This window comes from Mauremys reevesii, linkage group 22 (genome assembly GCF_016161935.1).
Source record: "Mauremys reevesii isolate NIE-2019 linkage group 22, ASM1616193v1, whole genome shotgun sequence".
NCBI classification, from domain to species: Eukaryota; Metazoa; Chordata; order Testudines; family Geoemydidae; genus Mauremys; species Mauremys reevesii.
The window spans coordinates 11,872,650-11,889,250 of record NC_052644.1 but is presented as its reverse complement, the minus strand read 5'-3'; the positions used below and the strand labels follow the sequence as shown (position 1 = coordinate 11,889,250).

Below are 16,601 nucleotides of genomic sequence, written 5' to 3'. Positions count from 1 at the left end.
CAGCAGTCACAGCTGGCAGGAGCAACAAAGACTGAGTATCAGACACACTTTTTCCACCAGGACAGTAAATGTGCACAACCCCTTGATATATTCTCCGTTCACTCCCCCTCCCAAGGAAGCCCTATTCTGCTCTATTACACTATCATGGCATGCGAGGGAAGGTCCTCTCATGGATAAATAACTGGTTAAAAGGTAGGTATAAATGGTCAGGTTTCAAAATGGAGAGAGGTAAATAGTGGTGTCCCCCAGGGGGTCTGAGACAAGTACTTTTCAACATATTCATAAATGATCTGGAAAAAGGAGTAAACAGCGAGGTGGCAACATTTGCAGATGATCCAAAACCACTCAGGAAAGTTAAGTCCAAAGCAGCCTGTGAAGAGTTACAAAAAGATCTCACAAAACTAGGTGAAAGGGCAACAAAATGGCAGATGAAATTCAATGTTGATAAATGGAAAGCCAAAAATAGCTGTTGCCACTCAAGAGAGGGATCTTGGAGTCACTGTGGATAGTTCTCTGAAAATATCCACTCAATGTGCAGTGACGGTCAAAAAAGCAAAGAGAATCTTGGGAATAATTAAGAAAGAGACAGAGAATGAGACAGAAAGTATCATATTGCTTATGGCCCACCACATGCATTGGCCTCCCCTCAGGCAGGGGGCCCTTCTGGCCAGTTGGTGTCAGCAGCAGCAAGGGCTGGGTTCAATGTCTAGGGGAGGAGAGCAGCAGAAAGGGAGGAGGAGAGAGAGTCCTGAGAGGGAAGCAGTGAGTGCAGAGTGCAAACTGACCAGCTGAGGGTCTCACAGGAGTCCTGAAATAACAGGAACTGCAGGTCCCACGGTGTAATGGTTTAGCACTGAGGACTTTGAATCCTGCAATAGGAGTTCCAAGCTCAGTGGGGCCTTGTGTTGGTTTGCCGTAATGCCTCACAGCTCAATGTGCTTGATTTCCCTGTTCCTAGGTGCACTAGAGTAAGTTTTCTCCTTCCTGCTGGGTGACTGACACCTGCTGGGGCTTTGGTCTGGCTGGTTCAATAGGTTGGAGCCCTAGCATTTATCAGTCTGGCCACTGATTCATGCAGGTTGATCTGATGGTTGTGTTTCTTGCTGCTTCGCCTGATACCCACAATTTGGTCCTTGTACTGGCAGCTGCCACACACTTCCTCTTGCCCACATGGCACTTAAAGGAGGGAGTATCAGGGCCAGGCTTAATAATCAGAGGTAGGCAGGAGGGAGGAAGAGTCCCAGGCTGGAGCCCAGCACACCTTTCCTCCTCTGGGCTCTAGAGCAGAGGCAGCTGGTGCTGACAGCTCTAAGGGTACGAAATTAATTCCAAGTTATTTTATTCAAATTTCCTGAATCGAGTTCATACATTCGATGTCGTGTGTCCCCACTAAAGCGTGTGAATTCGGGGGAAGTGCGTCCACAGTGCCGAGGCTAGCATCGAATGGCAGAGCGTTGCACTGTGGTAGCTATCCCACAGTCTCTGCCGCCCATTGGAATTGTGGGTTAAGCTCCCAGTGCATGATGGGGCAAAAATATTCTTGTGGGTGTCTCTGGGTGTGTGCCGTCACTCGCTCCTCCCTCCGTGAAAGCTATGGCAGATGCCATGCTGCCAGCAGACAGTGCAGCATGGTGCACCACCTGTCTCCTGGTATGTTGAATCCACTTTGAATGTCCTGTCCTTTTTCTATCTACTCTCTCATCTAACCATTTCCTGCCGTTTCTCAGCCATTGTGAACAGAGCGGCACAGCTTCTGCCGCAAACTCTGCAGGTTCAAATCAAGTCTCTGGAGTACATCCATAGCTGGGATGGGTCATTCAGTTCTTTGCATAGAGCTTCAGTTTGTAGCAAAGTCCCTCCAGAGGTATGAAGCGGGATTGAAGACAAGATGGAGATGAGACATCAGTCTTTTATAGTCTCTTGCCATGTGGTCTTTGCTTTCTTTGTCCCAAGGACACTCTATACAGCCCATAGCATAGAAAAACCTTAGAGTTCTGTCCATAGGCAGGTCCCTGCATACCTTGCTGAGTCACAAGGTGTATCTTCCCTCTCTCAATGGGTTGATTGTATAGTTGATAGTCCTTAATGGGCCATCAAGCAGGCTAGGAAGAGCTGACATCAACTTCTCTGGGGTGTTCCCCAGAAGCAGAGCACAAGTTTTTCTATACAGACAGTATAGAGCCAATATTCATAATTTCAACTACAACAATGATACACATCTAGAGATAGCATCATTATAATCAGCAAATCAGAACCTCTCCATTGACCCCTTGCACAACAACCTTTCTACAATATTGGCTGCAAATACAGAATAGTGGTCGCAACGGTGATCTATAGTTACAGATTATGTCAATAACGTCACAGGAGGTGACACAGTATCTAGTTTTGGTGTCCTCATTTGAAAAAGATGTTTTGAAATTGGAGCTGGGGCAGCAAAGAGCTATTGAAAGAGCTCACCTGATTAGCTTATCAAAAGAAGACTGAAAGGTGACTTCGCTGAAGTGCCTTAATGGAGAGAAAAGATTGGGTATTAAAGGGCTCTTGAATCTAGCAGAGAAAGGCATAACAAGACCCAATGGCTGGAAGGTGAAAAGAGATGAATTCATATTACAACTAAGGCACAAATATTCAACAGCGAGGATGATTCACCACAGGGACAAGCGCCCAAGGAAGGTGGTGGATTCGCCATCTCTTCGTGTCATCTAATGAAGACTACATGCCTTTCTGGAATGTGTTTGCCCCAAAAGTAGCTATTGTGTCATACAGGAGGCCTGTGATATGTAGGGGGGCAGATTAGATGCTCTAATGGTCTCTTCAGGCCATTAAGTCAACTAATTTCTGAAAAATTGAGTGTAGCATTGGGAGCAGCGTCTGATGTTTTACTGTCTAGCCGGCTTGCTTCCTAGAACGAACGCTCCTTGAGTGGGGTGATCCACAGGGGAGTAGCTCAAACCTCCAAAGTGCCTGGCCAGGGGCAAGGCATTAGCCCAGCAAGGGAGGGGTGTGGCAGTGATATCACAAAGGCCTTTTGCAGCACCTCAGACTATTGGTCAAAGGTGGTGAGGAGGTGGTGACCTCACAGAGAGATGCTGACATCAGCCAGGCAGATAGGGGCAAGGGGCCAGGGAAACCTCAGAGACCCCTGTGGCTTTGCTTCAGCAAGTCTCCTTCTCCAGGTCTCTCTTTGAAGACTGAGGAAGTATTGGGGTTCACGTACCTGAGCGCCAGGAGGAACCTCTTTCGAGTTTTCTCCTTCCCTTTTAGTGATTTTACTAGAAAACAGCCATCCCCGTTTAGAAGGTAAGAGCCTCCTCGAGGTTTGAAACCTGTTCAGTCTGATGCATCTGGTAGCAGTTGAATTCCAGGCACAGAAAACACAAGCTTAAGGAGGAAGAATTTTACTCTGCACCTGGGATTTTGTCCCTTAGAATCACTGGGGACATTAGGGTTTGTCCTTTTTGTTTCACCTTTTCCTCCATACATCTCTCCTGCCTTTCTGTGTGTCTCTTCTTTTGTCCTTTCTCCTGTTCCCCTGCCAGTACCGAGAGAGAGAGAGTGTGTGTGTGTGGCAGGGGAGTGCTATGCAGCTCCCACTGTGGGAGGTCCATCCAAATATGTGGGGCTGAAATAGTGCTCAGGCAGTGATCCCCACCAGTGACCCGGGCCATCCTTTGGGCTCTCTGGTGAGAACTCTCAGCCTCCCGTCCTCAGTCTCTACCCTGATTGGCTGAGCAGGGGGTTAATGACAGGGAGGAGACTCAGGTCCTTTTTGTTCTCTTTTAAGACCAAGGAGATAAGTCATAACCAGTTACATGTTTGATGAATTTTGCTGATTCTCTGCATTAATGGTCTCTGAGCAGTTCATGATTCTCTCTAACATTGCAGTTCTCCTAAAATAATTGCTGAATAATTACTGTGCACTGTTGCTGGTCTGGAGCTCATCTGAGAGCACTTTATTCAGGTCATCCAACGTATGAAATTCAAGATCCGATGGTTAGTTTGAAAATCAGGGCTCTTGGGTCCTATTCCCAACTCTGCCACTGACTGGCTGTGTGACCTAAGACAAGTCAATTCTCCTTTCTCACCTTAGCTTCTCCCTCTTTCATGTAGGGATAATAATGATCCGCTCCTACCTACCTCACAGTGCGTGGAGGCAGGGCTGGCTCTAGGTTTTTTGCCGCCCAAAGCAAAAAAAAATTTGGCTTCCCCTACTCCAGCCCTGGGCTTCCCCCTACAGCCCCCTGCTCTGGGCCGCCCCCCACCCGCACCCCCCTGCCAGCCCAGCCCAGGGCTCTCCCCCATGACCCTCACCCTCCTGCCACCCCAGCCCTGGGCTCTCCCCGCTGACCCTCACCCTCCTGCCACCCCAGCCCTGGGCTCTTCCCCCCACATACTCTGTGCCAACAACATAGGTTTGTTCTCCCTAGTCTGCCCAGGCTGAGCTGCTCCTGTTTATACTCCGTCTCCAGTCGGAGCATGCCCAGAGAGGGTGTGGCCTCTTCAGCCCACAGGGTGGAGTTAACCCTACTAGTGCCAGTGGAGGGTTGATACACCTCGTCATAGACAGCCTTTCCCAAATTTTGGGATTAGCTAGGAGATCTCTTCAGGAGTAACCTCCTGTAGGGACTGGGTCACAAATACCCTGGGAACCAAATACCTGGGCATTTTGCCTAGTTCCAAGTCACCTGCTGTGGAATTCTATCCCTGGATCATCTGAGACAATACAATTGAACTACCCTGTGACCATGTGCACTTACTTCCATCAGTTGCACCGTTTGGGGTCTGCTGGTGTTCACCTTTTCAGAGTGGAGATTTAAACACACTACAGTTTCTTTGATAATATGTCCAATAGCTTGGAGTATTCTCTCCCGTTGACTGAACTGCATTTGAATTTTCTCCATGTCATCATGCAGGGATAGGGGGGAAAAAACCAAACCTGAAGTAAAGAATGATGGTCATTTGTCTGAAATTTCCCAATAAATCTGAACTACGTTGTGTCAAACAAAACTAACATGCAGTTATATGACCAAGGAGCCTTCATGAAAGATAGAAAACCCATATCACAGAGAGGTAGAAGACACTTTCATTCCAGACTGATGTCTCAGAATCAGGATGAGAAATTCTCCCATGATCCATTGAAACCTGCTTCACTCAGTGCTGTCTCATTGGTGTTATTTACAGAAGTTTTAGCATCTTCATAACGGGAGGAAAAAACAGCCAACCTTCCCAGAAGTGGCTTTGCCAATAGAGGGAAAGGGGCATTTCAACAGTGCTTGGGACCCATTTGAAATCCCCTTCCAAGTCTGTAATACTTTCATCTCCTGCCAGACTGACTCTGATTTAAGATCAAAGACGTACAATCACCATTCTCAAGCACGGACAGCCAAGAACATGACCTCACTGGACACTTTGGGAAGTGAAGGAATATGAAGGGGTGAACTCTGCATGGCTCAGGCACAAGGTAACAGTTCTAGGGTGATGGGGAAGGATGGAATCTCTGAGTCACACCATCTCCTTCCAGTGTCACAGAGCCTAAAATGACCCTTATTTCCCTGACACTGCTCCGGCTCTTCATCATATTTAAATATATTTTAAATGAGAAAAAAAGTCAACAAAATAACTGCTGTTCTGCACAATACAGGGTAATGTGAGAACAACTGGGAATGAGAAAATCTGTCCTCAAAGAGGAACGTGACAACTCGAACAATAACTTTGCACTGGGAGGAGGAGTATAAAGGTGAATCTCCAGGTTTATTTAGACAAGGAAATGTGACGGTGGTTAGGTCAGATCAGGAGGAAATGTGCTAGATGACTCTGCCTACTTTCCATAGGCCATGTCTTTAGTGCAAGAATAGTTATCTTTTTACATCAGGAAAGTGAACTCAAGCTAGCTAACTCCATGGCAACCAGAGTGATGAGACCCAGGTAGATTTTATCTCAACGTAGCTGGTTGAAGACACCCCTTATCTCCCCCACCTGGGGTGACGGACATTCCTGGTAGAAAGGACACACACTCCCATGACTCACAGGACAATGGAGTTGATACAAAGGACCACAGGATCCACCCCAAAGATGAGAGAGCTTAAAAAGTGGGAAACTCATGTGTGGGAGCTGAGGGACTACAGTGTGCAAAAGATCCAAACAGCCTTAAAGATCACTACCTGGGAACTATCAAAAGAATTAAAAAAAAAAATCTTCTGACAGCTCTAGAGAAGGTTTTTATGAAGTTTATCTCCTTTACGGATTCTCTGATGTTTAGAAAGGCCTGAGCTATGAGTGAAGCTTTTCCCACACTCGCAACATTCATAGGGTCTCTGCCCGGTGTGGATTCTGTAATGTATAATAAGGGTTGAGCTCTGAGAGAAGCTTTTTCCGCACTCACTGCATTCGTAGGGTCGCTCTCCTGTGTGGACTCTCTGGTGAGAGATAAGGGAGGAGATGTCAGTGAAACTTTTCCTGCACTCATTGCATTCATAGGGTCTCTCTCCTGTGTGGATCCTCTGATGAGTTGTAAGGTTTGAGCTCCGAGAGAAGCTTTTCCCACACTCGCAACATTCATAGGGTCTCTCTCCTGTGTGGACTCTCTGATGAGAGATAAGGGAGGAGAGGTGAGTGAAACTTTTCCCACACTCACTGCATTCATAGGGTCGCTCTCCTGTGTGGATTCTCTGATGTATAGTGAGGTTTGAGCTCTGAGCTGCTTTCCCACACTCACAGCATTCGTAGGGTCGCTCTCCGTGTGCGTTGTCTGATGAGAGATAAGGGCTGATCTCTGAGTGAAGCTTTTCCCGCACTTGCAGCATTTGTAGGGTCGCTCTCCTGTATGGATTCTCTGATGAGAGATAAGGGCATATCTCTGAGTGAAACTTTTCCCGCACTCACTGCATTCATAGGGTTTGTCTCCTCTGTGTATTCGCTGATGTCTAATAAGTACGGACGTACGATTGAAACTTTTCCCACACTCACAGCATTCGTAGGGTCTCTCTTTCGTGTGGATTACCTCATGTCGAATAAGGGCTGAGCGGTAATTGAAGTTTTTCCCACACTCACTGCATCTATTCTCTCTCTTTTCCCTGAGGATTTTCTCCTGGGATGTAGTTTCCTTGATGTCCCTGTGAGTTCCCTGACAATTAATGGGTTCATCCACTCTCTCCTCTGAGTGGTTTCCCTGCTCTGTCTCTGGTCTGCGGTAACTTTCACCAGCTTTTCCCTGCTCACGGGAGCTGGACACGCTCCCTTTGGATCTTTGCAGTAATGCCCCATGCGCTTCAGCGAGCTCAGCATCTTCCTGGTGAGGATTCTGCTCCTTGCTCTCCCTCACCACCCCATCACCTGCTAGAAGAGAAGAGAAATCTCAGAATTGGGGATGGAAAGGCAGACAGCAAACCCAAGTAAGTGCTGGAGAGACGGAAAATAAAAATTGGGGACTGAATTTCCCCAAACTCTTCCCCATAGGGGAGAGCGGAGGGGATCAATTCTGCTCCACACCCAGGACCGGCCTTTAGGGTGGGCCGTACGGGTGCCCCACCCGAGGGGGTGCTGCCGGGCGCAGGGTTTGGATTCCCACCTGACCGGCTGCCGAGAGGCTCGCTGGGCTGATGAAAGCGGCACAGGAAGCAGATAAGCAGCTGCGTGGGGGAATGGGAGAGATCCGAGCTGCAGGGGGCAATTGGACGACCAGCGTCAGAGCCAAGTGACTGCTCCGGAGCAGAGGGGCCCCCCTCCGCCCTGCTCCACGTGTGCAGTTGTTGCTGTTCCTGTCCCCCCCCAACCCCCACTCTCTGTTCACCCTGGAGTCGCCCCTATCCACCCCCGACTGGGAGCATCCTCCTGACTGCTCTGTGGAGGGGGGGGGAGGGGCGGGGGGGGGAAGGTGCTGATTGATAGCGGGGTGTCCCCCTCCCCCACACCTAGGTACCCGATTTCCACTGAGCTGGGGTATCCTCCCCTCAAAACACACACACACACACACCCCAGGGCTCCCTGCATCCAGGTCACTTCCCCACCTGGGCTGTGCTGAGGCATCAGGAGCTACTGCCCTCCTGCCCTCCCCTGCAGGGAAAGTGACCTGGGTGCAGGAACCCCTGACGTTGCGCCTTGCTCCCCTTTCCCAGCCCCCCAGGGCTGCGTGGGGCGGAGGAGCTGCAGTCCAGTGGGGGAGCGAGCAGCAATGCCAGCTGCTTTGTGCATCCAGATCAGGTTCCCCACTTGGGTGCAGGAGGATGCAAGGTTTAAGGGCAAAGGGGGAACAGTGCAGAGGTTAGGGGCACAGGAGAGTGGTGCAGGGGGTAGCAGTGAAGGGGTGCATAGAACCATAGAATATCAGGGTTGGAAGGGACCTGAGGAGGTATCTAGTCCAACCCCCTGCTCAAAGCAGGACCAACACCAACTAAATCATCCCAGCCAGGGCTTCGTCAAGCCCGACCTTTAAAACCTCTAAGGAAGGAGATTCCACCACCTCCCTGGGGAACCCATTCCAGTGCTTCACCACCCTACTAGTGAAATAGTGTTTCCTAATATCCAACCTAAACCTCCCCCACTGCAACTAGAGACCATTACTCCTTCTTCTGTCATCTGCTGCCACTGAGAACAGTCTAGATCCATCCTCTTTGGAACTCCCTTTCAGGTAGTTGAAAACAGCTATCAAATCCTCCCTCATTCTTCTCTTCTGTAGACTAAACAATCCCAGTTCCCTCGGCCTCTCCTCAGAAGTCATGTGCTCCAGCCCCCTAATCATTTTTGTTGCCCTCCGCTGGACTCTTTCCATTTTTCCACATCCCTTCTGTAGTGGGGCGCCCAAAACTGGACACAGTACTCCAGATGAGGCCTCACCAATGTCGAATAGAGGGGAATGATCACATCCCTCGATCTGCTGGCAATGGCCCTACTTATACAGCCCAAAATGCCGTTAGCCTTCTTGGCAACAAAGGCACACTGTTGACTCATATCCAGCTTCTCATCCACTGTAAACCCTAGGTCCTTTTCTGCAGAACTGCTTCCTAGCCATTCGGTCCCTAGTCTGTAGCAGTGAATGGGATTCTTCCATCCTAAATGCAGGACTCTGCACTTGTCCTTGTTGAACCTCATCAGGTTTCTTTTGGCCCAGTCCTCTAATTTGTCTAGGTCCCTCTGTATCCTATCCGTACCCTCCAGCGTATACACCACTCCTCCCAGTTTAGTGTCATCTGCAAACTTGCTGAGAGTGCAGTCCACCCCATCCTCCAGATCATTAATGATTGGGGCACAGGAGTGGAGTGCAAGGCCTGAAGTGAAGGGGGCACAGTGCAGGGGTTAGGGGCTCAGGAGGGAGCAGAGGTTAGGAATGAAAGGGTGTAGGGATTAGGGGTGCAGGAATGGGAGCAGGCATTTGGAGCGAAGGGGGCACAGTGCAGAGACTAGGGGGGAAGGGAGGGTGGGAAGCCCATGGGGAACAGAGGGAATGGGGGGGAGCCTGGGGAGCCCATGGGGGCCAGGGACACCAAAATGCAAGTTTGCCCAGGGTGCCATTTTCCCAAGGCCAGCCCTGTCCACATCCCATCCAAACACTCAGTAGGAAGGAAGGGAGCTCCAGCCAAGGTGTCAATCATCATCTGTAGGAAGCCAGGAGTGAGATCTGCTGGGGACTGTCCTGAGCTCACGAAGTCTGCATGGGGAACCCTACCTGGTTCTCTCAGGCACTTACAGTTTCCGAGTTGGTTTAATGTTTTCTCACCTGTGCAGGGACTTCTCAGGATCTCACTTTTCTCTAAACCAGGGAGATCCAGGACCCACAGCTCTTCCCCCCCTTCCAGCTGGGAGATCACATAGGGTTTAGAAACTGGAAACCCTGTTCAAGGGAAGGAAAACAAGGGAGATCAGAGGAATTCATAGGCCATTTGTCATAAAAATATTCTATTAGTTTAAGCCCAGTCCATTTAAAACCAATAAAATCGCAAGGCCAGCTCCCCAGGCACTCACAGGTGCAGAACACTCTGCTTAGGAGGGATTTAACTGTCCCCATCTTTTCTGGGAACGCACACAGCCAGACACTCATTATCAAAGAGGCTCCTAAAACACAGAGACTGGAACTGCATTTCCCAGAAAGTGAAGACTCCAGACAGAGGGCAAGTCTCCCTGGCACTGCTTCTAACTGACAGAGAGGTCCAGAGACAATGAGAGTCCTGGGGAAGCTGGGAACAGTAAGCATGGGCTGGTGGGGTTCAGTGGAGAAAGGGAACAGGAAGGGCAGGGATATCACTGAAGGCAGGATCTCAGCAGCACTAGATGTCAGGAAAGCACATCCTGAGGCATTCGGGAACCTAGTGGTCAGGTGTAAAGGGAGGGAGTATAAAAAACACTGTGTGTGGAGAAAGCTGGCAAATTAGATGGTGTAGTTCAGGAGCCACAGACTAACTCTTCTGCCAAAGAAGAATGTGAAGAATAAGAATCAGGCCATGTGACTTTGGCGGGGACAGATTCAAAGATCCAAAGAACATGCAGGGAAGAGAGACTTGGAGGTGGGGATGCAAAAGGAAGAGTCTCCGTGGTTCATGGAGCCAATTAGTTCATTTTATCATTCATTGATCATTGTTATGGTCATCTCATATGTTATTTCAGATGTAATCAATGTGTACTAAATAGATTTAAGTTGTAGGTATAGACAAAAGTAAGACAGGTAGAGCCCTGCATGGAAACAAAATTTATATCCACATCCAATCTGCAATCCGCAAAAACGGTCCATGGATATCCGCAGATTTGTAGGGCTTTAGGTACAAAATTTGTACCCGCAGCAGATCCGCAAAAATGATCCGAATTCTCCACCAGGAGACGTGATCAAAGCAAAGGGCTAAGGCAATAAATCGTAAAATCTTCTAATATAGGGCTGGAAGGGACCTCAAGAGGTCATCTACTCCATTCCCATAGCGCTGCAGCAGGATCAGGTATAAATACACCAGAATTTTGGCTGACATGTTCTTAAAACCCTCCTGTGACAAGGATTCCACAGCCTCTCTTTGAAATCTATTCCAGTACTTCCCTATCCTTATCGCTGGAAAGTTTTTTGTATTACCCACCCTCAACCTCCCTTGCAGCAGATGAAGTCAATTACTTCTCCTACCTTCAGTGGACATGACGAACAATTAATCACTGTCTTATTATAACAACCCTTGACATATTTGAAGACTGTTCTCAGGTCCCTGCTCACTCTTTTCTCAAAATTAAACATGCCCAGTTCTTTCAACCTTCCCTCATAGGTCATGTTTGAGGACCAGGAGGGCGCTTTTTCCTTTTGAATGGAGATGCGCAAGGTGAGGTCAGAGAAAAGGATGTTGGAGTAACTGAGACAGGAGAGGATGACAAGAGCTCTAGCTGCATGGATGGATAGGAAAGGCCAATTGTTAGGGAAGTTATGCAAAAAGAAAATGCAAGGTGTAGGCACAGCCTGGATAGGAGGCCCCAGAGGGAGATCCATGACAAAGGTATTGCACAGTTATGGGCCTGAGTGACAGGCAGGACAATGGTGCTGTTTGCGGTGGTAGAGAAAGAAGGTGGGGGAGGTATTGGGGGAAATATTAAGAGCTTTGCTTCAGCTGTTGATCTTTAGCTGATGGTTTGACATCAATGAGGAGATGAGAGGGAGAGAGAGAGAGGGGGGCTGAGATTTCAGTTGGGACTACTGGCACTAGAAAAGGTTCAGAAAAGGGCAACTAAAATTATTAGGGGTTTGGAGAGGGTTCCATATGAGGAAAGATTAAAGAGGCTAGGACTCTTCAGCTTGGAAAAGAGGAGACTAAGAGGGGGATATGATAGAGGTATATAAAATCATGAGTTTTGCGGAGAAAGTAGATAAGGAAAAGTTTTTTACTTATTCCCATAATACAAGAACTAGGGGTCACCAAATGAAATTCATAGGCAGCAGGTTTAAAACAAATAAAAGGAAGTTCTTCTTCATGCAGCGCACAGTCAACTTGTGGAACTCCTTACCTGAGGAGGTTGTGAAGGCTAGGACTATAACAGCGTTTAAAACAGAACTGGATAAATTCATGGTGGTTAAGTCCATAAATGGCTATTAGCCAGCATGGGTAAGGAATGGTGTCCCTAGCCTCTGTTTGTCAGAGGGTGGAGATGGATGGCAGGAGAGAGATCACTTGATCATTGCTTGTTAGGTTCACTCCTTCTGGGGCACCTGGAGTTGGCCACTGTCAGTAGACAGGATACTGGGCTAGATGGACCTTTGGTCTGACCTGGTACAGCCATTCTTATGTTCTAAGGAGACAGGTCAGGAGCAGAGAGGCAGAACTGTGAGTTAGGAGCATAGAGATGGTAGTTGAACGTGTGTGCGGATGAGATTACCCAGAAATAAGGTGCAGAGGAAGAAAAGATGGGGACCAAGGACAGAGCCCCGTGGAACCCAAACAGAAGGTTGGAACGGGGATGAGCCGGATCATTCTAAGGACACTCTAATGCAGCAACTGGAGAAGGAGGAGGATGTGACTCATCATGGACCTCTTGATGCCACCTGGCAGAGGGCACAGGGTGCCTAATGTTTTACTGGGATCCCACAGACCAGGTACACGCATATTAGTTCACCTGAAGGTGGCATGTCAGGTGTCTGTCAAGGAACTAATTAGGTAGGTCTTAGGTAGCTCTTAAAAGCTTTGCCAGTCCAGCGCTGTTGTTTAAGGCTGTGAAAAAGCGCACACACGCATGCGTACACACGCACACCATCCAACATGGCTCTGCTGGCAAAAGTTCAATTATAGAAACAGCTATAATGGCAAAAACATCCATTTTTTAAAACAGGAAACTAAATGCTCATAAGCTACATTAATGCAGAGTTAAGGTTATCCAGTGCTGTCTCCTGCCTTGCATCATATAGATGGTGACTAAACTTAAACCTCTGCAAACCAGGAAATGAGAAGTTAATGTAAACGCCAACCCTCTAATGCAACCTTAACTTTGCCCCCAACCCTTAACCCTGCAGCTGGCAAGAATCACTGAGGATGGTTCTGTGTGGGCCGTGCAAAGGTTAAACTGCCACAGGGACTCAGGTATTCAGCTCACTGCAGCAGTAACAGGATGAATTCTATGGTCTGTGGTATAAAGGATGTCAGAGTATGTGACCTAATAGTCACATCTGGCCTTAAAATCTATGAACCTATAATCAATACGAGGAAAGACTAAGAGAACGTGTCATTGTCTGTGCTGTGTTCACAGATGGGAATCCCAGCATCTATCCGCATGCCCTCCAGCTGTGTGCACTGGGTCAGCTGTAGCTGTAACTGGCTGATGGAGTAATGGGTTGGAGCAGCTGGGCAGAGCTGTGCCTGTGCTATGCAGAGAGGTGCATGTGAAACTTGGGGAGCCAATTCTGCCTCATTTCCGTGCTGAGTGTTGCAGGTTTTGTCAGTAAAGGTGCCCAAGGGAGTGTTCTTGCCATGGGGATTGTCAGCACTCTGGTGGCGTATGTTCGAGTGATCTGTGGGGCTTAGTGAGGGGTAAGTGAAGACTGACTCAAAAGGAAAACTCAGGTTGAGGGCAAAGGGGTGGTAACACTGCAAGTCTTAGATGGTCTGTGTGCAGGAGGTTCAGTACTGGAGAGCAGGCCAGGGGGAGGAAGCTTCTGTTTGCTATGATGGAGATGAACCAGAATATTATTTTAGCAACGAGAAGTTGTGAGACTTTCTACTGTACTGCTCTGTTCCCAGAGTGCTCTGTAACAGGGGAGAGGAGAGGGCTAGTGTGTGTGTCTCTGGCACGTTGGGGTGATGCTGAAACAAGGCAGAGCAGAAGTGGCATTGTGGTGCTTGCGTGAACCTTAACTCTGCATTTCCCCTTCTAAGAACCGAGGGGACAGGAATCCTTACCCAGCGAGGTCACATTCTCATAGTTCTCCTGCATGACGTCTCTGTAAAGTACTCTCTGAGCAGGGTCCAGAAGAGCCCCCTCTTCCCTGGTGAAATACACAGCCACCTACTCGAAGGTCACCGGCCCCTGAAAGAGCAAGAGTCCAACACTCAGTACCTACTGCCCCACTCACAACCCCACTACTCATGGGGGACCGGAGCCAAACAGACGCTCTGGGTGGCTTGCAGTCAACAGAGTCCCACCCCCACTCTGCTCAGAGCATCCAGGAAGCACCGGGGTGAGGACACGAAGAGGGAGCCCCTTGTCTCTCCCAGCAGATCCATCACACACCTACCAGCCACAACAGGAGATGGAGCCCCTAGCAGGATCCAGCAAGAGCTCCCTACTAGGAAGCCCAACACTCTCCTCATTCTGAGGAGCTGGATATGAAGGGAGGGGAATCTCCTCTAAAGTTCACTTCTGGGTGCCCCTTTCATATCTCACAGCAGCCGCTGGTTAGTTGGATCAGGCTCCAGCACCGGGAGTCTGGTCAGTTTTCCTAGTCTTATACAGGCAGGTTATTTTCTGTTTCACAGATTAGGGCATTTCCACCTCTGAACCTCATGGGTCTGTTCCTGGAATCTGGGCCACTTATTAAACAACTCCCAGCAGGTTTGCCACACCCTGTCCTCCTCCCTTTCTCCAATCTGTGAATTTCCTACCCCGGTTCGACCTTCAAACCAAACTGTGCAAACGTTTGCATCTCCGCTGTATTTGCTGTCCCTCTCGCCCAGCAGGAACCCACCAACCACCCCACCACTAATCCCTACCTGAGCTGACTCCACGGAAGCCATTTCTCTTCCCTGTGCCATGGCAGGATGGGATGAGGTGGAGTGAAACATGGATGTCATTCTGCAGCCTGGCAGGGTGAGGGCAGTTATGGAGGTTTCAGAACAGGCTTTAGTTCATTTCACAGCATGATTCCCTCAGGCCCTTTCCCCGCAGATATCCTATATTCTGCCGTGCTGGGAAAATGCTCAATCTCTTTATTAGAGTGTAGACCTGGCCCCTCCTGCCAGGCTAAGCCGAGACACATTTTTAACCTCCCTTCTCCCTCCCCACACCCGTAACAAAGTCTCTGAACACAAGGCTAGAAGAAAAAAGAACCAAAAGGAGTCACTGTGGAGGATTCCCTCAGACACTGACCCCACAGCAGCCACACCCCAGTAGGGGGAATATGGAGTCAGGAACTGGCTTTTCCTCTGTCTGATCCTTGTTTTGTTCATTGGAAAGTGATTCTGCCCAGGAATGCTGCAATACATGTGGCTGGGTGGATTAGAGAGCTGGAAATCTCTCCCCACGCTCATTTCTCCCACTGCCCCTTTTAGTCTCTCCTTCCCCTGTCCTCTCTCCCTGCCCCTCGGGCTGGGAAAGTCCCATTCCTGGGGGCTTTGCTCTCCCATGGCTGGATTTTCTCCTGGCAATTGCTAATGGGATGAGAAATGAGGAGGGGCTGTTTGTGCAGAGTCACTTTCATGCCAGTCCCCAGCACTTTCCCTGAGGTCTTTCAGTAACCTGCAGACTCTGGCTCAGAATTTAGCCTATGGTCTCCCAGATCACAATGGAGGCTGCAGTGTCTGACCCAGGAAGCTGAAACCCAATATCCTGAGCACAGAGGGGCAGAGCATTTGAGCACCCTTCCTCACTTTAGCTCTCTGGGGAGAGCAGCTAATGAGAGTCCCTCCTCACAGGGAGAATTGCTGATCTCATTTGTCAATCTGGAGTCACTCCTTGTCTTTCTATTCAGTGACTCTGGATTAACAATGATCTCAATGAAACCAGATTTCAGAAAGAATGAGTCCAGAATGCTGTGGAAAAGACCACTGTGTGGCAGTGCTGACCCCCTTCCCACCTCCCTCACCCCCCAGATCTAGGACAAGGACTCCAGGCAAATTTTCCCTACGGACCTCTATGGTGGCATTTTCAGAAATGCTCCCAGTTCCACGCGCAGGGCCAGGTAGGCAGGCAGAGCTTCAGAGTCTCAATGCGTGGATGAGACGATGGTGTAGAGAGGAGGGGTTCACGTTCATTAGGAACTGGGGAAACTTCTGGGATGGGAGGGGCCTATACAGGAGAAATGGGCTCCACCTAAACCAAAGTGGAACCAGACTGCTGGCACTAAACATTAAAAAGGTTGTAGAGCAGTTTTTAAACTAGGAGATGGGGGAAAGCTGACTGCTGCAGAGGAGCATGTGGATCGGACACAGACTTCTCTTAGGGGAGAGTCTGATGATAGAGAATCTCCAGGTTATAGTCAGGAGCAGGGGAATGAGAAGTATAATGTAAGGGCCGGATCAGATGATAAACAGTCACATAAAAAAGAATCTGGCACATCAGAAAAAGGCAGGCTAAAAAACAGGGACAAGTTTTTAAAGTGCTTGTACACAAATGCCAGAAGTCTAAATAATAAGATGGGTGAACTAGAGTGCCTTGTGATAAAGGAGGATATAGATATAATAGGCATCACAGAAACCTGGTGGACTGAGAGCAATCAATGGGACACAATCATTCCGGGGTACAGAATATATCGGAAGGACAGGACAGGCCGTGCAGGGGGAGGAGTGGCACTATATGTGAAAGAAAGTGTAGATTCAAATGAAGTAAAAATCTTAAGCGAATCCACAGGTTCCATAGAGTCTCTATGGATAGAAATTTCATGCTCTAGTAAAAATATAACAGTAGGGATCTATTATCGACCACCTGACCAGGACAGTAAT

At 48.8% G+C, this 16,601-nt stretch overlaps 1 protein-coding gene across 1 annotated transcript; it reads right to left on the bottom strand.

The window, feature by feature from the left end:
• Positions 1 to 1,027: 1,027 nt before the first annotated feature.
• On the bottom strand, positions 1,028 to 13,898 carry LOC120388844 (zinc finger protein 7-like). Its single transcript, XM_039510936.1, has 4 exons — positions 13,845 to 13,898; positions 9,713 to 9,826; positions 7,219 to 7,335; positions 1,028 to 1,176 (listed from the first exon to the last, which is right to left on the bottom strand). Exons 1-4 carry the CDS (start codon positions 13,876 to 13,878, stop codon positions 1,028 to 1,030), a joined length of 414 nt encoding a protein of 137 aa, XP_039366870.1. The 5' UTR covers positions 13,879 to 13,898.
• Between the last annotated feature and the right edge of the window lie 2,703 nt (positions 13,899 to 16,601).